The 26,638-nt window shown below is 37.3% G+C and overlaps 1 protein-coding gene across 4 annotated transcripts in view; it reads right to left on the bottom strand.

Moving 5' to 3' along the window:
- Positions 1-7,380: 7,380 nt before the first annotated feature.
- The window catches only part of gb (solute carrier family 7 member genderblind), a 197,498-nt gene continuing 178,240 nt past the window's right edge, over positions 7,381-26,638 (bottom strand). For 2 of the 4 annotated variants that reach the window (XM_089094181.1, XM_089094182.1), the window contains exon 12: positions 20,672-20,781. In XM_089094181.1, coding sequence (XP_088950307.1) covers positions 20,687-20,781 — 95 coding nt within the window. In that variant the 3' untranslated portion in view covers positions 20,672-20,686. Of the gene's footprint in view, positions 7,570-20,670; positions 20,782-26,638 lie in introns of those variants that run through there. The other 2 variants (XM_089094183.1, XM_089094184.1) reach the window with 2 other exon arrangements.

Consider the following 26,638-nt stretch of genomic DNA (forward strand, 5'->3'; position numbering starts at 1 on the left):
CGTGTTGTCGTAGAAACTTCAAAAAAGACTCATTCGATTGGAAATTCAAAGGGCTAGTCCCCTTTTTAATAGTCTAAAGTGATTGGAGGGCAACTAGCCCCCCCCACGCCTATCATTCCCCCAAATACATCCAATCAAAATTTTGAGACAGCCATTTTGGTCAGCATAGTTGATTTACAAATAGGAAATTTGTTTTTGAAGAGGAAACTCCCTCACAACCCTTAGGGCAAGGGTTTAAAATTATGGCTTGGGGGTATATAAGGTTTTTATATAAAGTGTTGTCATAAAAACTTCAAAACAGGCTCATTCGATTGGAAATTCAAAGGCCTAGTACCCTTTTTAATAGTCAAACGTGATTCGAGGGCAGCTAGGACCCCCACGCCCATCATTCCCCCAAACACATCCAATCAAAAGTTTGATATAGCCATTTTGTTCAGCGTAGTTGATTTCCAGATAGAAAATATCTTTTTGTGGAGGACACTCCCCCACAACCCTCGGGGCAAAGGTTTTAAGTTATGCCCTGGGGGGCATATAAGGTTTTTAAAGAAGGCGTAGTCGTAGAAACTTCAAAAAAGGCTCATTCGATTGGAAATTCAAAGGGCTAGTGCCCGTTTTAATAGTCGTAAGTGATTGGAGGGCAACTAGCCCCTCCCCCCACACACCTATCATTCCCCCAAACACATCCAGCCAAAATTTTGAGATAGCCATTTTGTCCAGCGTAGTTGATTTCCAGATAGAAAATATGTTTTTGAGGAGGACACTTCCCTACAACCCTCGGGGCAAGGGTTTTAAGTTATGCCCTGGGGGCATATAAATTTTTTTATAAGAGGCGTTGTCGTAGAAATTTCAAAAAAGGCTTATTCGATTGGAAATTCAAAGGGCTAGTGCACTTTTTAATAGTCGAAAGTGATTGGAGGGCAACTACCCCTCCCCCACGCCCATCATTCCCCCAAATACGTCCAATCAAAATTTTGAGATAGCCATTTTGTTCAGCGTAGTTGATTTACACATAGAAAATATTTTTTTGAGGAGGATACTCCCCCACAACCCATGGGGCAATGGTTTTAAGTTATGCCCTGAGGGCATATAAGGTTTTTATAGAAGGCGTTGTCGTAGAAACTTCAAAAAAGGCTCATTCGATTAAATTCAAAGGGCTAGTGCCCTTTTTAATAGTCAAAAGGGATTGAAGGGCAACTAGCCCCCCCCCCGCCTATCATTCCCCCAAATACATCAAATCAAAATTTTGAGACAGCCATTTTGATCAGCGTAGTTGATTTACAAATAGAAAATTTGTTTTTGAAGAGGAAACGCCCCCACAACCCTCAGGGCAAGGGTTTTGGGCATATAAGATTTTTATAGAAGGCGTTGTCGTAGAAACTTCACAACAGGTTCATTCGATTGGAAATTCAAAGGGCTAGTGCCCTTTTTAATAGTCAAAAGTGATTCGAGGGCAACTAGGGCCCCTACGCCCATCATTCTCCCAAACCCATCCAATCAAAATTTTGATATAGCCATTTTGTTCAGCGTAGTTGATTTCCAGATAGAAAATATCTTTTTGAGGAGGCCACTCCCCCACAACCCTCGGGGCAAGGGTTTTAAGTTATGCCCTGGGGGGCATATAAGGTTTTTATAGAAGGCGTTGTCGTAGAAACTTCAAAAAAGGCTCATTCGATTGGAAATTCAAAGGGCTAGTGCCCGTTTTAATAGTCGTAAGTGATTGGAGGGCAACTAGCCCCTCCCCCCATACACCTATCATTCCCCTAAACACATCCAGCCAAAATTTTGAGATAGCCATTTTGTCCAGCGTAGTTGATTTCCTGATAGAAAATATGTTTTTGAGGAGGACAATTCCCTACAACCCTCGGGGCAAGGGTTTTAAGTTATGCCCTGGGGGCATATAAATTTTTTTATAAGAGGCGTTGTCGTAGAAATTTCAAAAAAGGCTTATTCGATTGGAAATTCAAAGGGCTAGTGCACTTTTTAATAGTCGAAAGTAATTGGAGGGCAACTAGCTCCCCACCCCCTCCCCCCGCCCCCATTATTCCCCCAAACACATCCAATCATAATTTTGAGATAGCCATTTTGTCTAGCATAATTGATTTACTAATAGAAAATATGTTTTTGAGGAGAACGCTTCTCTACAATCCCTGGGGCAATGGTTTTAAGTTATGCCCTGGGGGTATATAAGGTTTTTATAGAAGGCGTTGTCGTAGAAACTTCAAGAAAGGCTCATTCGGTTGCAAATTCAAAGGGCAAGTACCCTTTTCTAATAGTCTAAAGTGATTTAAGGGCAACCAGCCCCCCCCCCACCCACGCCCACCATTCCCCCAAATTTCCAGATAGAAAATATGTTTTTGAGGAGGACACTCCCCACAAACCTCAGGGCAAGGGTTTTAAGTTGTACCCTGGGGGCATATAAGGTTTTTATAGAAGGCGTTGAGGGCAAGTAGCCCCCCCCACGCCCATCATTCTCCCAAATACATCCAATCAAACTTATGCGAGAGCCATTTTGTTCAGCGTAGTTGATTTCCAGATAGAAAATATCTTTTTGTGGAGGACACTCCCCCACAACCCTCGGGGTAAGGGTTTTAAGTTATGCCCACAACCCTCGGGGTAGGGGTTTTAAGTTATGCCCTGGGGGCATATAAGGTTTTTATAGAAGGCGTTGTCGTAGAAGCTTCAAAAAAGGCTCATTCTATTGGAAATTCAAAGGGCTAGTGCACTTTTTGATGGTCGAAAGTGATTGGAAGGCAACTAGCCCCCCCCCACGCCTATCATTCCCCCAAATACATCCAATCAAAATTTTGAGACAGCCATTTTGGTCAGCGTAGTTGATTTACAAATAGAAAATTTGTTTTTGAAGAGGAAACACCCCCACAACCCTCAGGGCATAGGTTTTAAGTTATGCCCTGGGGGCATATAAGGTTTTTATAGAAGGTGTTGTCGTATAAACTTTAAAAAAGGCTCATTCGATTAGAAATTCGAAGGACTAGTGTCCTTTTTAGTCCTCGAAAGTGATTGGAGGGCAACTCGGACCCCCACGCCCATCATTCCCCCAAACACATCCAATCAAAATTTTGATATAGCCATTTTGTTCAGCGTAGTTGATTTCCAGATAGAAAATATCTTTTTGTGGAGGACACTCCCCCACAACCCTCGGGGCAAGGGTTTTAAGTTATGCCCTGGGGGGCATATCAGGTTTTTAAAGAAGGCGTAGTCGTAGAAACTTCAAAAAAGGCTCATTCGATTGGAAATTCAAAGGGTTAGTGCCCATTTTAATAGTCGAAAGTGATTGGAGGGCAACTAGCCCCTCCCCCCACACACCTATCATTCCCCCAAACACATCCAGCCAAAATTTTGAGATAGCCATTTTGTCCAGCGTAGTTGATTTCCAGATAGAAAATATGTTTTTTGAGGAGGACACTTCCCTACAACCCTCGGGGCAAGGGTTTTAAGTTATGCCCTGGGGGCATATAAATTTTTTTATAGAAGGCGTTGTCGTAAAAATTTCAAAAAAGGCTTATTCGATTGGAAATTCAAAGGGCTAATGCACTTTTTAATAGTCGAAAGTAATTGGAGGACAACTAGCCCCCCCCCCCCGCCCCCATTAGTCCCCAAACACATCCAATCAAAATTTTTAGATAGCCATTTTGTCTAGCATAGTTGATTTACTAATAGAAAATATATTTTTGAGGAGAACACTTCTCTATAATCCCTGGGGCAATGGTTTTAAGTTATGCCCTGGGGGTATACAAGGTTTTTATAGAAGGCGTTGTCGTAGAAACTTCAAGAAAGGCTCATTCGGTTGCAAATTCAAAGGGCAAGTACCCTTTTCTAATAGTCTAAAGTGATTTAAGGGAAACTAGCCCCCCCCCCCATGCCCACCATTCCCCCAAATTTCAAGATAGAAAATATTTTTTCGAGGAGGACACTCCCCAAAAACCTCAGGGCAAGGGTTTTAAGTTATACCCTGGGGGCATATAAGGTTTTTATAGAAGGTGTTGAGGGCAAGTAGCCCCCCCCCCCACGCCCATCATTCTCCCAAATACATCCAATCAAAATTATGCGATAGCCATTTTGTTCAGCGTAGTTGATTTCCAGATAGAAAATTTCTTTTTGTGGAGGACACTCCCCCACAACCCTCGGGGTAAGTGTTTTAAGTTATGCCCACAACCCTCGGGGTACGGGTTTTAAGTTATTCCCTGGGGGCATATAAGGTTTTTATAGAAGGCGTTGTCGTAGAAGCTTCAAAAAAGGCTCATTCTATTGGAAATTCAAAGGGCTAGTGCACTTTTTAATAGTCGAAAGTGATTGGAGGGCAACTAGCCCCCCCCCGCGCCCGTCACTCTCCCAAACACATCCAATCTAAATTTTTAGATAGCCGTTTTGTCCAGCATATTTTATTTCCAGATAGAAAATATGTTTTTGAGGAGGACATTTCCCTACAACCCTCGGGGCAAGGGTTATAAGGTATGCCCTGGGGGTATATAAGGTTTTTATAGAAGTCATTGTCGTAGAAACTTCAATAAAGGCTCATTCGATTGGAAATTCAAAGTGCTAGTACCCTTTTCTAATAGTCAAAAGTAATTGGAGGGCAACTAGCCCCCCTCCCACGCCCATCATTCCCCCAAGCCCATCAAATCAAAATTTTGAGATAGCCATTTTGTTCAGCGTACTTGATTTCCAGATAGAAAATATATTTTCGAGAGGGACACTCCCCCACAACCCTCAGGGCAAGGGTTTTAAGTTATACCCTGGGGGCATATAAGGTTTTATAGAAGGCGTTGTCGTATAAACTTGAAAACAGGCTCATTCGATTGGAAATTCAAAGGACTAGTACCCTTTTTAATAGTCAAAAGTTTATGGAGGGCAACTAGCCCCCACGCCCATCATTCCCTCAAACACATCCAATCAAAGTTTTGAGATGGCCATTTTGTTCAGCGTAGTTGATTTCCAGATAGAAAATTTTTTTTCGAGGAGGACACTCCCCAACAACCCTCAGGGCAAGGGTTTTAAGTTATGCCCTGGGGATATATAAGGTTTTTAAAGAAGGCTTTGTCGTAGAAACTTCAATAAAAGCTCATTCGACTGGAAATTAAAAGGGCTAGTGCCCTTTTTAATAGTTGAACGTGATTGGAGGGCAACTAGCCCCCCAACACCCATCATTCCCCCAAACACATCCAATAAAAATTTTGAGATAGTCATTTTGTTCAGGGTAGTTGATTTCCAGATAGAAAACATATTTTAAGGAGGATACTCACCCACAACCCTCAGGGCAAGGATTATAGGTTATGCCCTGTGGGCATATAAGGTTTTTATTGAAATTTTTGTCGTAGAAACTTGAAAAAGGGCTCATTCGATTTGAAATTCAAAGGACTAGTACCATTTTTAATAGTCAAAAGTGATTTGAGGGCAACTAACCCCCTCTCTCGCCCACCTTTTCCCAAAACACATCCAATCAAAATTTTTAGAGAGCCATTTTATTCAACGTAGTTAAAAGTTTTGGAAATTAGGTCTTTAAGGATGACCATCCCTCCCCCCCACAACCCTAAGGGCAGGGGTTGTAAGCTTTGCCCTGGGGGCATATAAAGTTTTTATTGAAAGCGTTGTCGTAGAAACTCCAAAAGGGCTCATTCAATTTGAAATTCAAAGGGCTAGTGCCTTTTTTAATAGTTGAAAGTGACTGGATTGCTACTAACGCCCCTCTCACGCCCACCATTTTCCCAAACACATCCAATCAAAATTTTGAGATATCCATTTTGTTCAACGTAGTTGAAACTTCTGGAAACTAGGTATTTTAGGATGATAACTCCCTATGAGCCCTCAGTGCAAGGGTTGTAAGTTATGCCCTGGGGTATATAAGGTTTATATAGAAATTTGTTGTATATGATTTATAGAATAGATTTTAGTCTTCCTCAAATCCAATTTCTATATGTTTAAAAACTAAATGTTGACTTAAGATTAAATCAAAATATACTGTGATAATGCTAATGCCCAATAAGGCATCTCAGCCGTACCCCAAGAACGACTGAGGGTATTATGTTCAAACGTTCGGGGCTACTTCTGCTCTTAAAATTAAACCAAATCCAAATAGCGTAAGTGTATCCAAGCTATCAAAGAAAGTAAACAGATTTTTTTGCGGATGGTATCAAGTTTTCCATTACATGTCAACTAGAGGAGTTATGAAACTAAATTTAACAGTATTATTTGTGTCCAGATTTTTAAAAGGGTGTATGCTGTTAAAAATTGCTGAATATTTTTCTCCGGCATACAAATAGCAGGCCAAACTATAAAGTCTTAAAAAACGAAAAGATTTAAAGTATTATTTTCTTTTTCGCTGAAAAGACAATGTCAACATAAAGCGAACAGAAATTAATTAAAAAACTTTTTCCACAAATAAGTTTTTCAAAGAAAATTAAACAACTACATTAAACAAAAAATGATCAAAACTAAAATCAAATAATCTACCAAGCGTGAAACTACCACAAATCAGCATTGATAAATAAATGAAACCCAAAACGAACAGAAATTACAATAATTAACCAAGTCAAACTCAAAAACGAGCAGAAATTAACATAAGTTGGGCGCAAAACCCCTATGCCTTCCCACGGCCAGAACAAAATTTGCACTTTACTGAAAAAACACAAATGATTGTGCATTGTCAGTTTAATATACATATGCTGATATTTAGTAATCAAAATGTAAATATTATTTGATTTATTAAAGTTATAAGAGTAAAAATATTTATATGTTTTCAGTAAAGTGCAAATTTTGTTTTAATCAATTTCTCCATAAAGAACAATTCTTAATCAATTTCTCTGGAAAACATCTAGAAAATCTTCATCCGCTTTTCGGAGCGTCCATGCTTCAGAGCCATATTTGACCACTGTCATCACTATAGCTTCTAATATTCTAATCTTGGTTTGCAGACTTATCTTCCTACTCTTCCAAACTTTTTTTTAACTGAGAAAAAACACCCTAAGCCTTGGCTATTCTACTTTTAACATCTTCACTGCTCCAACCATCTTTACTAATAATACTACCGAGGTAAGTGAAGCTGCCCACCTGATCAATCTTTTCATTATCCAACGTCAACTTTTCATCTTCAGTTATTCCTAGCCTTAGTGACTTAGTCTTCTTAGCATTAATTTTTAAACTTATTCTAGCACCCTGAACTCGCAAAACCTCTAAAACTTCATTCATTTGCTCCCACTTTCATCTAGGATGCTTAAATCAGGAACTTGTGCAGATTGTTGAAAAGCGACGGGTTGAGGGGTTGGTTGGTTTCCTTTCCATACTTACGATAATTGCTGGTTGTTCTGACGTCACTTTTTATTTTCGTGTATAAAATCATGACAGAGGTGAAAGAAAAATTTTCTTTTCTTCAAATATATTTAGATTCCTCAGTAAACAAAAGGAAAACGAATGTTTTAATTGCAACCAATAAAAACGTGAAACTGAAACTTTTCAATAATTTCTTACTATTTTTCTTTGGATGAAGAAACGAGATTTAGGATCATTCTTGTTTCACTGAAACAAATAGTAGTTGAATTTTCTTCGTCATCCGACCTGAAAATTAAAAACAAAGTTTTGAAAATTTATTTAAAAACTAACTGCATAAATATTTAGCACTAATACGATTAACCAAAAAGAAAGAAAATGGCAGGATAAAACCACTACTGTCCCTTTCCGAAAATTCTTTTTTTTTATATATAAAACAATTAATATAATAATAATTTTTAACCTTTAATTTTTGATTAAATTTGATAAAATAATGAACAAAGCGAGCGCCAAAATTCTGAACATCTTGCATCAATGAAAAACAATTCAGCGAAAAAGACACGTACTTCGGAATGTAGTAAAGAGGTGAGGATTCTTATTTCTGATGGGAGGGGGCTAAGACTCATCAAAATCGTAATCCCACCAACAAATTATATTTCAATATTTTCATAAGCACTAAAATATAAACCTTCGATGTGAGCTTGGCTATGGCCCAGTGCGCCTACTGCTACTGTTACTAAAAGCTCACTGCAACATAAATCCACCCAAGGACAATATAGCACCGTATGCTCCTCCCTTCAGCACATCCTATTCAAAGCTATACTCTTCACTCCCTTCTATGTAGTTTTAATTTCCCTTAATTCGTGTCTTATGACCATTTTCCACCCAATTTTTGGATGACCTACTTTTATTTTGCCCCCCAGATGGACATCGAGAGAGCTTTAGGAAAAGCTCTTACACATTTCTGCAAAGGACCCAATTCTTGTTCTTCTTTTCGGTGCTTCACAATTTCAAGTGATGCCTGTTAAGGTGTATCTAAAGAAATTTATTTAGAGAAATTTAAATTTTGGAAGTTGCACAAAAAACATCAAAACTAGAAAAATTAGTTGTGATAGTTTTGAAATTGCATGGACATTCATCATATAATATCAAGATTTTGAGGGGCACGACTACAGATTCCAGCTTTCACGCTAAGTGCCCTGTTTCCTTTCTTTTTTTATTTTAACATCAAGTAGGCATGATGTTGGGTTAATCAAAACTTTTGTTATCGTCAGCTTTTTATTGAGACTCATAATTCAAATTGACGCACTAGACTATCAGAACTGGAGCCAAAATGGTGGCAATGTTCTTTAAGAAACTAAATTACTTTTAAGTCTTGCATACATTGATTTAACTTCTGCTTGACGTCTAATCTCAAGGTTCAAAAGAGGATTCTTCCCCTTCACATAATTTTGTTTTCTCTTATTACTAGTTAATAACATTTAATTAACGATCTGTGTCTTGCTTTTCTCTCACACATTTTGACACAATCAAAGTTAAAAGACTTCTCTTCTGGCCAGGGCGTCGTTTTAGGGGAGGGGGAAGGGGGCAGTTACCTTGAATAACGTGGAGAAAAATTATTTTATATCCCATGTGCCTTGACTACCCAGATATGGACCCCTCTTGCCCCCCCCCCCCAAAAAAAAACATGCTGGAAATTTGCCCCTGTCTCCTGGCCATTTGCTGAATGTAATTATTTGTCATTTCTCTTTATTTTGTAAGCAAGAATAGAGATATTTTCCTATTCTTCCATAACGTGTTTACAGTGTTGATTAATTTTGTAGATGTTGTCTGAAGCTTTATTGTAAACGCGATTACTGGTCAATAGAAAATGGATGTTACACGTCCTCGATTAATTAAGAATGATTATAAGAGAATAGAGAAGAGATAAGCATTCAAGTGAAACATTGCGTACAAGATTTGGTTTTCTCCCACTCACAAAAGACGTGGATGGCAAGGGCTAGTCTTATGTATGCCAAATGCATGGAGGGTTAAAGCTTTAAAAAAGCGCCTTTATCTCGTAGTACAATATGAATGTTTATAAAAAAAATTTCGTAAGAGTTTAAGTTTTTTAGGATTAAAGTGAAAGCAAGGATTGTCATAACATAAAGGCTTCTCCTTGAATAATTATAAAATAGACCATGTCTGCCCTTCACTCTTATTCTTAGTCTTCAAAATCAGTTTTTCAGGGTAACCGGGATTAACTTTGTTTTCTTTCAGTGTATAAATAAAAAAAACAAGTTTTTTTTAACTAAAAGTAAGGATCGACATTAAAACTTAAAACGAACAGAAATTATTCTGTATATGAAAGGGGCTGTCCCCTCCTCAGTACCTCGGTCTTTACGCTAAAGTTTTTTATTGTTTTAAAAAATAAAGTTGTGTGACAGATTCAATCTTTAGCGTAAAGAGCGAGGTATTTAGGAGGGGACAGCCCCTTTTATATACGGAATAATTTCTGTTCGTTTTAAGTTTTAATGTCGCTCCTTACTTTTAGTTAAAAAACTTGTTTTTTTTTATTTAATTTCTAAAAGTTTTAGAAATAATGCAAGTGTAGATTTTGGCTCGTTTTATATGAATAGTTAAAACGAAATTTGCATATTGATTTTACTTTTTTGGCTAAATGGCTTTCTCGACATTTTGTTCTGATATAACTTACGTAACGAACTTCTATATTCGTATGTTTTATTACGTATATTAGGGAGTTTGCCCCCTAGTCGATACCTTGCTCTTTACGCTAAAGTCAGAATTTTGTTCGAATCACAAACCCCTGAATCACAAAGGCTGGTTAATTAGAATAGATAGCTCTTTTGAAAGTACTAAAAAAAACTTTGGCGAAAAGGGCGAGGTATTGACTAGGGGACGAACCCCCCCATATTCATAATAATTTCTGTTTGTTTTAAGTTTTAATGTTGCTCCTTACTTTCAGTTGAAAAAACTAGTTTTTATTTAATTTTTGATTATTTTTTTTTTAATAATGCTGGGAACTCCGACGCCCCCTTCATGTAAATTTCCCTTCCCCAAGGAAACATCCTCCACGGAAGGATCCTTCCCCGTAACCCCTTCCTCCGCCCCCCCCCCCCCCCATCAGAAAAATATCCCTCCTGAAACGTCTTTATACTTCCCATTAACCAACACTATATGTAAACAATGGGCAAAGTTCACAACTTCCAGCCCTTCCCCCAGGAAGTTTGGGGGATTAAGTCATCCTCCAAAACATACTTATTAGATTTTTGAGTATACTGAACAAAATGGCTATCTCAAAATTTTGATTGGGTTACTTTGGGAAAAAATTAGCGCGGGAGGGGCACAAGTTGCCCTCCAATTTTTTTTGGTCACTTAAAAAGGGAACTAGAACTTTTAATTTCCGTTAAAATGAGCCCTTTTACGATATTCTAGGAATACTGGATCGATACGATCACCCCTGGAAAAAAAACACGCATCCGTGATTTTTCTTTTGGCAAAAAATACAAAATTCCACAGTTTTGCAGATAGGAGCTTGAAACTTCCGCAATAGGGTTTTCTGATACGCTGAATCCGATATTGTGATTTTAATTAAAGTTCTATGACTGTTTGGGGGTGTTTCCCCTTTTTCGAAAATAAGGCAAATTTTCTCAGGCACGTAACTTTTGGTGGGTAAAACTAAACTTAATAAAACTTATATATTTGAAAACAGCATAAAAATCTGATTTTATTGATGAATCTATGGGTATCAAAATTCCGGTTTTTAGAGTTTCGGTTACTATTGAGCCGGGTCTCTCCTAACTTACATTTTGTTACCACGAACTGTTTAATAGTACATTTGTCAAGTCTGCAAAGTAATTCTTTTCATATTTCATCCTAACAGCTGTCGTACGTGGGGAAGACCAACAAAGTACAACCAGGTCAAGAGAACGTCTTCATCAAAAAATCGATTTACAATTTACGATTTACGATTTACAAAACTGAACATAGCATTGATTGCATATTTTGAATACCATACCTGTAAATGGGTGTTTAAACGTTCACCTTTGAAGGTTATTAAAATTAAAAACAAGTTTTTTTTTAACTGAAAGTAAGGAGCGACATTAAAACTTAAAACGAACAGAAATTAGTCCGTATATGAAAGGGGCTGTCCCCTCCTCAACGCCTCGCTCTTTACGCTAAAGTTTTCAATTGTTTTGAAAAATAAAGTTGTGATACAGAGTCAAACTTTAGCGTAAAGAGCGAGGCGTTGAGGAGGGAACAGCCCCTTTCATACACGGAATAATTTCTGTTCAGAAGTTTTAATGTCGCTGCTTACTTTCAGTTAAAAAAACTTGTTTTTTTTATTTAATTTCTGAAGGTTTTTGAATTAATGCAGCTTTGATTTAGGCTCACCGTACATGAATAATTAGAATGAAATTTGCATATTAATTTTCATTGTTTTGGCTAAATTGCTTTCTCGAAATATTGTTCTAACGTAACTTATGAATTAACTTACGTAACGAACTTCTATATTTGTATGTTTTTATTACGTATATTAAGGAGTTTACCCCTGGTCAATACCTCGCTCTTTACGCTAAAGTTCGATTTTTTTTCGAATTACAAACCCCTGAATCACAAAGGCCGGTTAATTAGAATAGATAGCTCTTTTGAAAGTACTAAATAAAACTGTAGCGTAAAGTGCAAGGTGTTGACTAGGGGGCGAGCCCCCTCATATACTTAATAATTTCTGTTTGTTTTAAGTTTTAATGTTGCTCTTACTTTCAGACAAAAAAACTTGTTTTTTTATTTAATTCCCGGTCGTTTTTTAAATAATGCTGGGAAATCCGGCGTCCCCTTCATAGAAATGCCCCTTCCCCCAAGGAAACATCCTTCATGAAAGGATCCTCCCCCGTAACCCCCTCCTCCAACCCCCCCCCACCCCCACCAGAATAAAATCCCTCCTGAAACCTCTGTATACTTCCCATTAACCAATTGTATATGAAAACAATGGGCAAAGTTCATAAATTGCAGCCCTTCCCCTGGGAACTGTGGGGGATTAAGTCATCCTTAAAGACATATTTATTAGATTTTCGACTATGCTGATCAAAATGGCTATCTCAAAATTTTGATTGGGTGGCTTTGGGAAACAAATGAGCGTGGGGGGGCAAGTTGCCATCCAATTTTTTTGGTCACTTAAAAAGGGCACTAGAACTTTTAGTTTCCGTTCGAATGAGACCTTTCATAATATTATAGGACTACTGGATTGATACGATCCCACCTGGGAAAATAAAAAAAGTAAATAAACACGCATCGGTGATCTCTCCTCTGGCAAAAAATACAAAATTCCACATTTTTGCATATAGGAGCTTGAAACCTCTATATTACGTTTCTCTGATACGCTGAATCTGATGGTGTGATTTTCATTAAAACTATATGACTCTTAGGGGTTTTTCACCCTTTTTTGGAAATAAGGCAAATTTTCTCAGGCCCGTAACTTTTGATAGGTAAGAATAAACTTAATGAAACTTATATATTTGAAATCAGCATAAAATTCTGATTCTATTGATGTATCTATTGGTATCAAAATTTCGGTTTTTAGAGTTTTGGTTACTATTGAGCCGGGTCGCTCCTTACTTACAGTCGTTACCACGAACTGTTTGATACCCCTTAAACGCATAAAGTTAAATAAAGGCGTTTAAAGACAAGTTTAGACGTCTAAAATTCAATTTGAAACTGGAAGGAAATGATCCATTGATTGGTTACTTTCAACGCGCCATCTCCAGAACCTTATGGTTAATTTGGTAATGGGTATTTAGGTAGTGGAAGCATCTACGCTCTATGCCACATTGCTATTATGCCAGTATTTGAGCTATTATGAGTATTTGTTCTTGAAGTGTTACTAAATAAAAACTACAAGTTTTTTCAACTGAAAGTAAGGAGGGACATTAAAACTTAAAACAAACAGAAATTATTACGTATATGAAGGGGATGACCCGCTCCTCAACACCTCGCTCTTAACGCTAAAGCTTTTTATCAAGGAGGCACACTTGTGCCTCTTTAAAGAGGCGACCCAACACAATGTTAAGCGATTTCCGGTCCTAGCGGTCGCAGAGAGACGGCGGTGATCGCATTTTGTAGCCTAAGCTCAAACTAAGAAAAATACAAAATTTCACCCCCCTCCGACTTTATCTTCATGGGGGAAAGCGGGCCGAAAGTTTCGACCCTCCCACCACAGCCCCCATTTAACGTTGTCCGATCGGGCTTAAATTTAGAGGATAAGCTTTCCTAGGGCCTGGGAGCCTATCCTCGAAATTTTAGCTCAACCCGATCACTCCTTCCCTATTTTCCAAAAACCAAAAATAGCCACTTAATGTTCATAAAATTTTTTTTTGTTAGCCACGCCTACAGGCCACAGTTGGCAACGGATCCGGGTGAATAAGGACTCATTCGAACCGGAATTCGATCTGTTAGGGTCTTTTGATATTTTCAGACCGAAAAAATTATCCCCCGAATTTACATTTACGAAAAACCTCGTTTTCCTATAAGAGCCCATGTTAATTTTTCCCACCACAGCCCCCCTTTAACGCTAAAATTTTGACTTTGACCCAAAACATTTGACCCAAACTTTACGCTAAAGTTTGATTTACTCACAACTCTTTTTTTTAATAAAAACTTTAGCGTAAAGAGCGAGGCGTTGAGGAGGGCACAGCCCCTTTTATATACAGAAGCGGGAATTTGGGGGGTGGCAGCCCCACAACTGTACCTCCTAATCCCTGTACGTTTTAAGTTTCAAACTTGTGACTCAGCCTCTTCAACTCTTTAGAAAACGTAGTTTTTTTTCAAATAATTACTCTTAAAAAAGCTTCTATTTTTCTAATTAAACGACCCTTTGTTTCAGGCCCTTGTGTTTTTGATCTGAGTTCCTCAGATTAAAAACCGGTTTCTCTGTCTGCATTCAGAGATAATTAGTTTAGTCTCAGTGAGATAAAATACTATGAAGGTATATTTTAATAAATATTTAATATATAAAGTTGGTTTTGGGTAGGTATTTATTATAATGCGTTCTGGTAGGCCTGCTTTCAATAAATCTCTGTTGTAGTATTCATAATTTTGTTTATTAAAGTATAAATTTTAACTTTATAATAGTTTACTAATGATAATTGTGATGATCTTAGACGCTGATACTGATGTTTTCTGAATCAAGCTAGCCTAATGTTAAAGGACGTGTTTAAGCGTGACTGGGTATACTTAAACGCTCAGTATAGAAAATTATGTGTGTAGTGTGAATGTCACTTAACTCACCCTTGCTCCGTTATAACATGAAGTTGCATGAGTTTTGTGACCTTTTTATCTATAAATAATGTCATGAACATCCTGTAGCTTAGAGCTGACCTTTCCTTGGTTCTAAGGGTGATTTTTTTTTGGCAAAATTAAAAAAAATCCAGGTTTTTACAGATATGAGCTTGAAACCTCTACAGTAAGGTTCTTTGATACGCTTAATCTGATGGTGTCATATTCATTAAAATTATATTAATTCAATGGGGGTATCCCCCCAAACCGAAAACCGAACAATTTTTCTCAGGCTTGTAGCTTTTTATGGGTAAGACTAAACTCAATTAAACTTATATAATTGGAATCAGCATAATAAGCCAATTGTTTGTATATATCTTTTATAGTTTTGGTTACTGCTGAGTCGGGTTACTTACAGTTCGTTATCACGAACTGTTTGATTACCCATCAAAATCCAAACAAAGATCATTGAAATATTGACCGTTTTTTCTGCGTTACCAAAAGTATCGCATTCATAAGATTTTACAGATGGTTGAAATATAATTAAACAAATAGAAACGGTTTTTCAACTAAAGTAAGGAGCAAGTTTAAAACATAAAACAAACAAAAACTACTCTGTATAGAGGGGGGGGGGGCGGCCCCCTTCTCAACACCTTGCTCATTAAACAAAAGTTTATAGCGTTTTGAAAATTTTTTTTACAATTGCAAATTTTCTTTAAAAAATTGGAAAAAAACCCAGACAGTCCCTTTCATAAAAAGAACAATCTGTTCAAGAAGGTTTTCAAATCTGTTCCTTGCTTTCAGTTGAAAAACTCTTTTTTTTATTTAATTTCTGATTGTTTTCCAAATCATTCCCAGGCGTAACCTATAGGAGAATAATTTGAGGTACTGGTCTTTTAAATCCATGGTTAGTTGCTTTTAAATTGTGTAAATCAATAATTGTATGTTGATTAGTACCATCCTACCTTTCCATTTGGAACTTCTATTTTGGATGAAATTTGAATATACTTAAAAAATTGGCGATGAATTGTAATTTTGGTGAAAAATCTTTGTTAATATTACTACTAAATAATTTCGGTTGGATGAAAAGGAGTATTATTGTTTGCATGGATGGAAGTTCTATGAGACTTTTGATCTTCTACATAACTAAAGCCATCGCAACATCTACAATATAATTCTCTTATCGATTAATACATTAAATATATTTGTGTATAAATGGTGGGCGTAAGAGGGGGGCTAGTTGCCCTCCAATCACTTTCTACTATTAAAAGGGACGCTAGCCCCTTCAACTTCCAATCCAATAAGCCCTTTTAGAAGTTTCTACGACAACAAATGGCCATCTCAACATTGGTATCAGATACATTTTGGGAAAATACGAATTGTGTGGAGGGGGGGTATCCACCCTCCAATCAATCTTAATTTTAAAGTGTGCACTAGAGCTTTTGATTATCGATCCAATGAGCCCCTTCCGAAGTTTATACGATCATCCTTTCTATATAAACCTTAAATGCCCCCAGGGCATAAATTACAAACCTTGCTCTGAGAGCTGTGGGGAGAGGTTGTCATTTTCAAAAACATGATTTTCGGATATTTCAACTATGTTGAACAAAATGGCTATCTCAAAATTATTATTGAATGTGTTTGGGGAAATCGTGGGTGCGGGAGGGGGGTTAGTAACCCTCCAGTCACTTTTGACTATTGAAAAGGGCACTAGCCCTTTCAACTTTTAATCGAATGAGCTTTTTTCGAAGTTTCTATGACAACTCCTTCGATACGAGGTGTCCTGGTCTAAAAAAAATAAATAAATAAGTAATACATTATACCCATATCGCTAAATAAAAAAAACAGGTTTTTTAAACTGAAAGTAAGGAGCGACATTCAAACTTAAAACGAACATAAATTATTCCGTATATGAAAGGTGCTGTCCCCTCCTCAACGCCTCGCTCTTTACGCTAAAGTTTTTTATTGTTTTAAAAAGTAGAGATGTGAGAAAGAGTCAAACTTTAGCGTAAAGAGTGGGGTGTTGAGGAGGGGACAGCCCCTGTCATATACGGAATAATTTCTGTCCGTTTTAAATGTGAATGTCGCTCCTTACTTTCAGTTTAAAAAACTTGTTTTTTTTTGTTTAATTTCTGATTGTTTTTTTAGTTAATGCAGCTTTTATTTTGGCTCGCCGTCATTGAATAAGTAAACAAAATTTGCATAAAAATTTTACTTTTCTTTTGCTAAATGGCTGTCTCTAAATTTGGTTCTGACGTAATTTACAAATTAACTTACGTAACGAACTTCTATATTCGTATATTTTTCTTCTGGCAAAAAATACAAAGTTGCAGATATGAGCTTGAAACCTATGTTAAAGGGTTTTCTTATACACTAAATCTGACGGTGTGATTTTCATTAAAAACATTTTACTTTTAGAAGATGTTTCCCCCCTCTTTAAAAAATCAGGTGAGTTTTCTGAGGCTCGTAGCCTTTGATGAGTAATACTAAACTTAATAAAATTCATATATTTAGAATCAGCATTATGAGCCAATTCTTTTGATACACTTATTGACATCAAAATTCCTTTTTTAAAAGTTTCGCTTACTATTGAGCCGTATCGCTTGTTTTTTTTTATTGTTTTTCTTTATTACGTATATGTTATTACGTATATGAGGGGGTTCCCCCTTATTCAATACCCCGTTCTTTACGTTAAAAGTTAAAAAAATATTTAATTCACAAACCCCTGAATCACAAGGCCGTTTAATTTGAATAGATAGCTCTTTTGAAAGCACTAAAAAAAACTGTAGCGTAAAGAGCGAAGTATAAACTTGGGGGAGAACCCCCTCATATACGTAATAATTTCTGTTCATTTTAAGTTTTAATGTTGCTTCTTACTTTCAGTTGAAAGTACTTGTTTTTTTTTAATTTAATTTCTGATCGTTTTTTAAATAATGCTTGGAAATCCGGCGCCCCCTTCATAGAAATGTCCCTTACCCCAAAGAAAAATCCTCCACGGAAAGATTCTCCCGAGTAGCCCCTCCTCCAGCCCCCCCCCCACCAGAAAAAAGATTCTTCCTGAAAATGTCTGTATACTTACCAATAACCAATACAAAATGTAAGCAATGGGCAAAGTTCATAACTTGCAGCCCTTCCCCTGGGAACTGTGGGGGATTAAGTCATCGTAAAAGACATATTTATTGGATTTTCGACTATGCTAAACACAATGGCTATCTCAAAATTTTAATTGGGGGACTTTGAGAAAAAAATGAGCGTGGGAGGGAGCCTAGTTGCCCTCCATTTTTTTCGGTCACTTAAAAATGCAACTAGAACTTTTAATTTCCGTTCCAATGAGCCCTCCTACGATATTCTAGGACCACTGGGTCAATACGATTACCCTTGGGAAAAAAAAATAAAACAAAAAAAATAAACACGCATCCGTGATCTTTCTTCTGGCAAAAAATGCAAAATTCCACATTTTTGTAGATAGGAGCTTGAAACCTCAGCAGTAGGGTTATCTGATACGCTGAATATGATGGTGTGATTTTCATTAAGGTTCTATAGCTTTTAGGGGGTCTTTCTCCCTTTTTTGAAAATCAGCCAAATTTTCTCAGGCGCGTAACTTTTAATGGGTAAGATTAGACTTAATGAAACTTATATTTTTGAAATCAGAATTAAAATCTGATTCTTTTGATGCACCTATTGGTACCAAAATTCCGTTTTTTAGAGTTTTGGTTACCATTGAGCCGGGTCGCTCCTTACTTACAGTTCGTTACCACGAACTGTTTGAAAAATGTCAAACCTTCCAATCACTTTCGACTATTAAAAAGGGCATTAGCCCTTTAAAATTTTCTATCAAATGAGCCCTTTTTGAAGTTTCTACGACATAACTTTCTGTAAAAATCTTGTATGCCCCCAGGGCATAACTTACAACCCTTGCCCTCAGGGTTGTGGGGGGGAGGGTTGTCATCCTCAAAGACCTAATTTCCAGAACTTTCAACTACGTTGAAAAAATGAATATCTCAAAATTTTGATTGGATGTGTTTTGGGAAATTATGGGCGTGAAAGGCGGGTTAGTTTTTCTTCAATCGCTTTCGAATATTAAAAATGGATCTAGCCCTTTCAATTTCCGATCGAATGATTCCTTTTTGAAGTTTCTACGACAACTTTTCCTATAGAAACCTCATATGCCCCCAGGGCATAAATTACAACCCATGCCCTGTGGGCTGTGGGGGAGTTGTCATCCTCGAAGACCTGATTTCCAGAACTTTCTACTACGTTGGACAAAATGGCTATCTAAAAATTTGGATTGTATGTGTTTGGGGAAATGGTGGGCGTGAAAGCGGAGGGGGGGGGGTAGCCGCCCTCCAATTACTTTCGATTCTTAAAAATAGCACAAGCCATTTCAACCCAATCGAATATGCCTTTTTTGAAGTTTCTACGACAATGCTTTGCATAAAAACCTTATATGCCCCGAGGGCGTAACTTACAACCCCTGCCCTGAGGGCTGTGGGGGAATTGTCATCCTTGAGGACCTAATTTCCAAAACTTTCAACTACGTTGAACAAAATGGCTATCTAAAAAATTTGATTGGATCTGTTTGGGAAAAAGGTGGGTGTGAGAGGAGGGTTAGTTGCCCTTCAATCATCTTTGACTATTAAAAAGGGCACTAGTCCTTTGAATTTCCAATCGAATGCGCCCCTTTTCAAGTTTCTGCGACAAAGCTTTCAATAAAAACCTTATATGCCCCCAGGGCATAACTTATAACTCTTGCCCTGAAAGCTCTGAGGGGGTTAAAAAAACCTAATTTTCAGAACTTTCAACTACTTTGAACAAAATGGCTATCTCAAAATTTTTATTGGATGTGTTTGTAAAAATGGTGGGCGTGAGAGGAGGGTTAATTGCCCTCCAATCACTTTCGACTGTTAAAAGGGCACTAGCCCTTTGAATTTACAATCGAATGAGCCCTTTTTGAAGTTTCTAAGACAAAGCTTTCTATAAAAACATTATAAGCCCCCAGGATATAACTTACAACCCTTGTTCTGAGGGTTCGGGGGGGGAGTGTCCTCCTCAAAAATATAATTTCTATCTGGAAATCAACTACGTTGAACAAAATGGCTATCTCAAAATTTTGATTGGATGGGTTTGGGGAAATGGTGGGCGTGGAAGGGGTGTTAGGTGCCTTCCAACTACTTTCGGCTATTAAAAAGGGAACTAGCCATTCCAATCACCAATCGAATGAGCCCTCTTTGAAGTTTCTACGACAACTATTTCGATACGAAGTGCCCTGGTTCGGAAAAAAAAAATAATACATTGTGCCAACATAGTTCTTTAAATTTGGATTCTTTTTGTTGGTATGATTTTATGGTGTCTAAATCTCTCAAACCTGCTGACACAAATAAAAACTTGAACAGTAAGTCAATCAACAAACTTATAGAACTACGGGAACAATTTTCTTTTTTTTATTTTTTTTTTTTTTTTTTTTTTGATCGAGAGTCTTCCTGGTGGTGCCCGAAACAGGGAATGGTGAATCAAGTGCGTAAGATGAATCAACTTGAGCACAATTGAATTAGGAGGATGCCTCCTCACCAAAATGATTAGTCGGCGTTTGAAATCGAAACGCTAATATAATCTTTTGTTACAGCAAAACAGATTATTAGTCGCGCAACAGCTGAAACCTGTTGACGTACGAATTACTGAAGTTGGTTTAAGCGTTCATATCCTGAGCATATTGAAATATCTCAAAATAAAATCTACCTTAGAACGAAGTAACGGTCAGCTCAAAGCTACAGGATGTTCAATTTAATTCAATTTATCATTCGAATAAAAACATTACACAAACATCAATAACAATAAAGATCCTAGAAGAGAACTTGTTAAGGACCCAAAAAAAAAAAATTAAAGTAACAAAAAGAAAAAATTAAAGTAACAAAAAGAAAAATTAAAGTAACTGTTAATAGTAACATTATTAATAGATAAAAAGGTCACAAAACTCATGCAACTTAATATTATAACGCAGGAAGGGTGAGTTTAGTGACATTCTCACAACACACGTAATTTTCTATACTGAGTGTTTAAGTATACCCAGTCACGCTTAAACACGTCGTTTAACGCTAGGCTAGCTTGAAAATTCAGAAAACATCAGGATCAGCGTCTAAGATCTCCGTGGACAAGTGCTCCGTGGAACCACAGCGAGAGCACAGATCTGCGTTCTTACAATCAGCTGCAAAATGTCCTTGTTGATGGCACCTGAAACACCGTCTAGGTATGAATATGAAATTGTGGACAGTTAACTTCTCATAACCCACCTTCATATAATTTTTAAGAAAGTAGTCGAGATCACTTCGTTGTTCAAAATAAATCTTGTAGACACATGACTTGCCACACTGCAAAGCTTTCACACATTTTGAAATAATTTTCTCTATATCTTTTTCATTCATTTCTGTCGGTACGCTTTTTATTACACCGATGAAGGCGGGAGATTCAACAGAGGCTAAAAAGCCAGGTTGGAACTTTTTCATCTGGTCAGCAATTGAAGAGGCGGTGGGTTTACTTTTTACGACAATTTTCCATTCTGATGAAGAACGTTTCACCTCTGAAATGTTATTTGCAGCTTCAGGACATATTTTATCAATAAAATGTTTCCTTAATAGTGGAGATGAAAGCTTGGACGGGCAATTTTTTAACACAACAGCATAGGTAAGAGGATTGGATTGGTCCTTGGTGCAAGACGACTGAGCGGAAGATGGCCAGGCAGAGATTGCCTGTACTGCGAGATGTTGCTTATTTAGCTCAGACAAACTGTCAATTTTACGGGAAAGTTCATTCATGCGACAGGTTAAAGTTGCAGCGATCGTATCACCAATTGTTGGAATTTCACACGGTGAGTATATTACGAATTTGGGATTTTACGTTTTTCTTTCGATGCCATAGATAACCACTTACAAATGTCAAGGACATTTTTTTTCCTAGGGGTGACCGTATTGACCCAGTGGTCCAAGAATATCGTAGGAGGGCTCATTCGAATGGAAATTAAAAGTTCTGGTGCCTTTTTTAAGCGACCAAAAAAATAGAGGGCAACTAGGCCCCCTCCCACGCTCATTATTTTCCCAAAGTCACCCGATCAAAATTTTGAGATAGCCATTTTGTTCAGCAAGGTCGAAATAATAACTATGTCTTTTAGGGTGACCTAATCCCCCAAAGTCCCCGGGGGGAGGGCTGAAAGCTATGAACTTTACCAAATATTTAAGTATAGTATTTGGTAAAGGGAAGTATACAGACGTTTTTAGGGGGGATTTTTTTCTGGTAGTAGGGGGGGGTCGGGGTATGTGGGAGGATCTTTCCATGTAGGAAGTTTTCATGAGGAAGGGACATTGCTATGTAGAGAGTGCCGGATTTCCCAGCATTATTTAAAAAACGATCAAAAATTAAATTAAAAAGCAAGTTGTTTCAACTGAAAATAAGGAGCAACATCAAAACTTAAACGAACATAAATTATTACGTATATGATTGGGTTCGCCCCCTATTCAATACCTAGCTCTCTAAGCCACATATTTTTTAGTACTTTCATAAGAGCTATTTATTCTAATTAACAACCTTTGTGATTAAGAGGTCATTTTCAAAGAATTAGAACAAAATTTGAAGTTTAGAGCGAAGTATTGACTAGGGGGCGAACCCCCTAATATACGTATTGAAATATATGAATATATATGTTTTTTACGTAAGTTACTTCGTAAATTATGTATATTTATTACTAATAAAAATGTTCGTAATTAAAATTAAACAACTTTCGAGAAAGCCATTTAATCATATAAGAGAAAAATTAATATGCAAATTTTGTTTAATTATTTATTTACGGTGAGTCAAAATAAAACCCTGTATTAATTCAAAAATGTTCAAAAATTAAATAAAAAATAAAAAATTTAATGAAAGTAAGAAGCAACATTAAAAATTAGAACGAACAGAAATTATTCTGTATATGAAAGGGACTATCCCCTCTTCAACGCCTCGCTCTTTACGCTAAAGCTAGACTCTTTCTTACAAATCTATTTTTTAAAACAATAAAAAACTTTAGCTTAAAGAGCGAGGCGGTGAGGAGGGGACAGTCTCTTTCATATACGAAATAATTTCTGTTCGTTTTAAGTTTTAATATCGCTCCTTACTTTCAGTTAAAAAAAAACTTGTGTTTTTTTATTTAATAGGATTAAAGGGATAACAGGGAACTTAAAGACAACTTCTAGTACTGAAAATGCATTCCCAAAAGTTTCATTTCCGCAGCCCAATAACTTTCCAAATTAGGGCATGTTAACTTCAATGCTTTTGACCTATTCTTTTTCAAGTATTGAATATGACACTGGAAATTCCAAACGAATTTTCATTTATATTCATTGTGACTTATATGCTCTATTTTTAAATTCATTCATTTGATAATTTCGTTCCGTTCTATCCTATTCCGAATATCCCCACGGTATTCCATTAATTCAACCACCCGTCTTGGAAAGATAATCCGGAAGAGTCCCGGTTAGAACAAGCTTAGTATCAAGATAAAAATCAAAGCGTTCCAAGAGTCCTAGTAATGCATGAATCAAATTACAGGAAACTTGTGAAGGGCAGGAACTAGATTCAGTGCGCTGGGATATGTTCAAAATAAGTTAGTGGGAACGACAGGACGAAACACAAAAGCGTTACAAAAGAAAAACCACGTGGAACTTTAGAACGTTGCCTCTGACAGTTTTGGCATTCGTCTTTTAGTATGTTACGGTCAAGGTAAATAATTTGGCACTGTTTAAGGTGCCCGGGCAATTAAAAATAAATTAATGAAATGTTATAAAATGGTAAATTGTATAGGGGATACCACATTGCCGGGTTATTATGGGTAATAACGGAAATCAAATGGACAATTCGAAAATAAATCTCCCATTTCTCTGCATTCATATTTTTTTACTCACTGCATAGCTCGTAACTACCTGGTAATTAAATCAACAATAATGATTAAATTCTTACCTTTTCACGAACACAATTCATTCAACTGTTGATTGGAACCAAGGCCGTATATAGGGGGTGGTCAAGTGGTTTGAATCCCTCCCCCACCCCCCAAATGTTTGTTCGACTCGTAAAAACGCAACAAAAATTAATCTAAACAAATATTAGATGCTTAAAAAATTGTAACCCCCTCCCAAAAAGCATCCTGGATACGACCTTGATAGGAACGAAGCTTCATATCATTTAAACCAGTTGAAAACTGTTGCTGCACTTCATTTAATATGCAGCGCAATCGCGTTGCCTAAGTAAAGAACGATGTTGGCACAATGTATTATATTTTTTTCCCTTTAGACCAGGGCACTTTTTATACTAAGAGTTGTCGTAGAAATCTCGAAAAGGGCTCATTCGATGTGGAAATTGGAGTGGCTTGTGCCCTTCTTAATGGTCGAAAGTGATTGGAAGGCAACTAACACCTCATCCACGCCCACCGTTTCCCAAAACACATCCAATTCAAATTTTGAGATAGCCATTTTGTTCAGCATAGTTGATTTCCAGATAGAAATTGTGTTTTTGAGGAGGACACTCCCCCACAGATCTCAGGGCAGGGGTTGTAAGTTATGCCCTGGGAGCATATAAGGTTTTTATAGAAAGTATTGTCGTAGAAACTTCAAAAAAGGCTCATTCAATTGGAAATTCAAAGGGCTAAGGCTTTCTTTAATAGTTGAAAGTAATTGGAGGGCAACTAGCCCCCCTCACGCCCACCTTTCCCCTAAACACATCGAATCAAAATTTTTAGATAGCCATTTTGTTCAACGAAGATGAAAGTTCTAGAAATTAGGTATTTGAGGATGATACTCTCCCTCCACTGCCCTCAGGGCAAAGGTTGTAAGTTATGCCCTAGGGGCATATAAGGTTTTTATAGAAAACGTTGTCGTAGAAACTTCAAAAAGGGCTCATTTGATTGGAGATTGAAATGGCTAGTGCCCTTTTTCATAGTCAAAAGTGATTGGAAGGCAACTAACACACCTTCAACGCCCACCATTCATCCAAACACATCCAATCAGAAATTTGAGATAGCCATTTTGTTCAAAGTAGTTGAAAGGTCCAGCAATTATATTTTTGAGGATGACCTCAGGATAAAGTCCTCAAACCACCACAGCCCTCAGGATAAAGTTTGTAAGTTACACCCTGGGGGCATATAAGGTTTTTATTGAAAGCTTTGTCGTAGAAACTTGAAAAAGGACTCATTATATTGGAAATTCAAAAGGCTAGTGCCTTTTTTAATAGTCGAAAGTAATTTGAGGGCAACTGACCCCCCTCTCGTGCCCACCTTTCCCCAAACACATCCAATCAAAAGTCATTTTGTTCAACAAAGTTAAAAGTTTTGGAAATTATGTATTTGAGGATGATAATCCCCTCAGTGCCCTCGGGCCAAAGATTGTAAATTATTCCCTGGAGGAAAATAAGGTTTTTATAGATATTGATGTTGTAGAAACTTCAAAAAGGGCTCATTCGATTGGAAATTAGAAGGACCTATGCCCTGTTTAATACTCGAACGTGATTGGAGGATAACTAACCCCCCTCTCACGCCCACAATTTCCCCAAACACATCCAATAAAAATTTTGAGATAGCCTTTTGGTTCAGCGTAGTTGAAAGGTCTGAAAATTATGTCTTTGAGAATGACAACCCTCTCAAAACCCTCAGGGAAAGTGTTGTAAGTTATGCCCTGGGGCATATAAGGTTTGTATAGAAAGCGTTGTCGTAGAAACTTCAAAAAGGCTCATTCTATTAGAAATTGAAAGGGATTGTGCCCTTTTTAATAGTTGGAAGTGATTGGAGAGTGATTAATCCCCCTTTCACGCCAACCATTTCCCCAAACACATCCAATAAATTTTGAGATAGCCATTTTTATCAACGTAGTTGAAAGGTCCGGAAATTATGTCTTTGAGGGTGACAACCCCCTCACAGCCCTAAGGGCAAGGTTTGTAAGTTATTCCCTGGGGCATATAAGGTGTTTATAGAAAGCTTTGTCGTAAAAACTTCAAAAAGGCTCATTCGATTGGAAATTGAAAGGAATGGTGCCCTTTTTAATAGTCGGAAGTAATTGGAGGGTAACAAACCCCTCTTTCAAGCCCACCATTTCCCCAAACACATCCAATCATATTTTGAGATAGTAATTCTCTTCACGTAGTTGAAAATTCTGGAAATTAGGTCTTTGAGGATGACAACTCCATCCCTCAGCCCTCAGGGCAAGGGTTATAAGTTATGCCCTTGGGGCATATAAGGTTTATATTGAAAGCGTTGTCGTAGAAACTTCAAAAGGCTCATTTGATTGGAAATTGAAAGGGCTAGTGCCTTTTTCAATAGATAAAAGTGATTGGACAGCAACTAACGCCCCTATCACGCCCGCCATTTCCCCAAACACTACCAATCAAAATTCTGAGATAGCCATTTTGTTTAACGTAGTTAAATATTTTTAGAACTTTCAGTTCTGAAAATTAGGTCTTTGAGGATGACAACCCCCTCAGAGTCCTCAGGGCAAGGGTTGTAATTTATGCCCTGGGGGCATATGAGGTCCTAATAGAAAGCTTCGTCGTAGAAACTCAAAAAGGGCTCATTTGATTGGAATTGAAAGGGCTAGTGCCCTTTTTAATAGTCGAAAGTGATTGGAAGGCTTGACATTTTTATAGTAAAGATCGATGTGGGTACAATGTATTATTATTATTTTTTTCTTTTTTTAGACCTGGGCACTTCGTATCGAAGGAGTTGTCGTAGGAACTTCGTAAAAGGATCTGTTGACTGAAAATTGAAAGGACCAGTGCCCTTTTTATTATTCGAAAGTGATTGGAGGGCAACTAATCCCTCTCCCTCGCCCACCCTCCCATTTGCCCATTATGTTTAAAAACAAAATGCTTCCTTAAGATTAAATCAAAATGCACTGTGCTAGTGCTAAATCCCAATAAGGCATCCAGCAGTATCCCAAGAACGACAGAGGGTATTATTTTCAAACTTTCGGGGCTGCTTCTGCTCTTAAAATTTAACCAAATCAATTTAGCGTAAGTGCATCCTAGCTATCAAAGAAAGTAAACAGATTTTTTTTTGCGAATTGTATCAAGTTTTCTA

Source organism: Artemia sp. Qi Xiang Cuo, chromosome 9 (genome assembly GCF_049724085.1).
Source record: "Artemia sp. Qi Xiang Cuo chromosome 9, ASM4972408v1, whole genome shotgun sequence".
NCBI lineage: Eukaryota > Metazoa > Arthropoda > Branchiopoda > Anostraca > Artemiidae > Artemia > Artemia sp. Qi Xiang Cuo.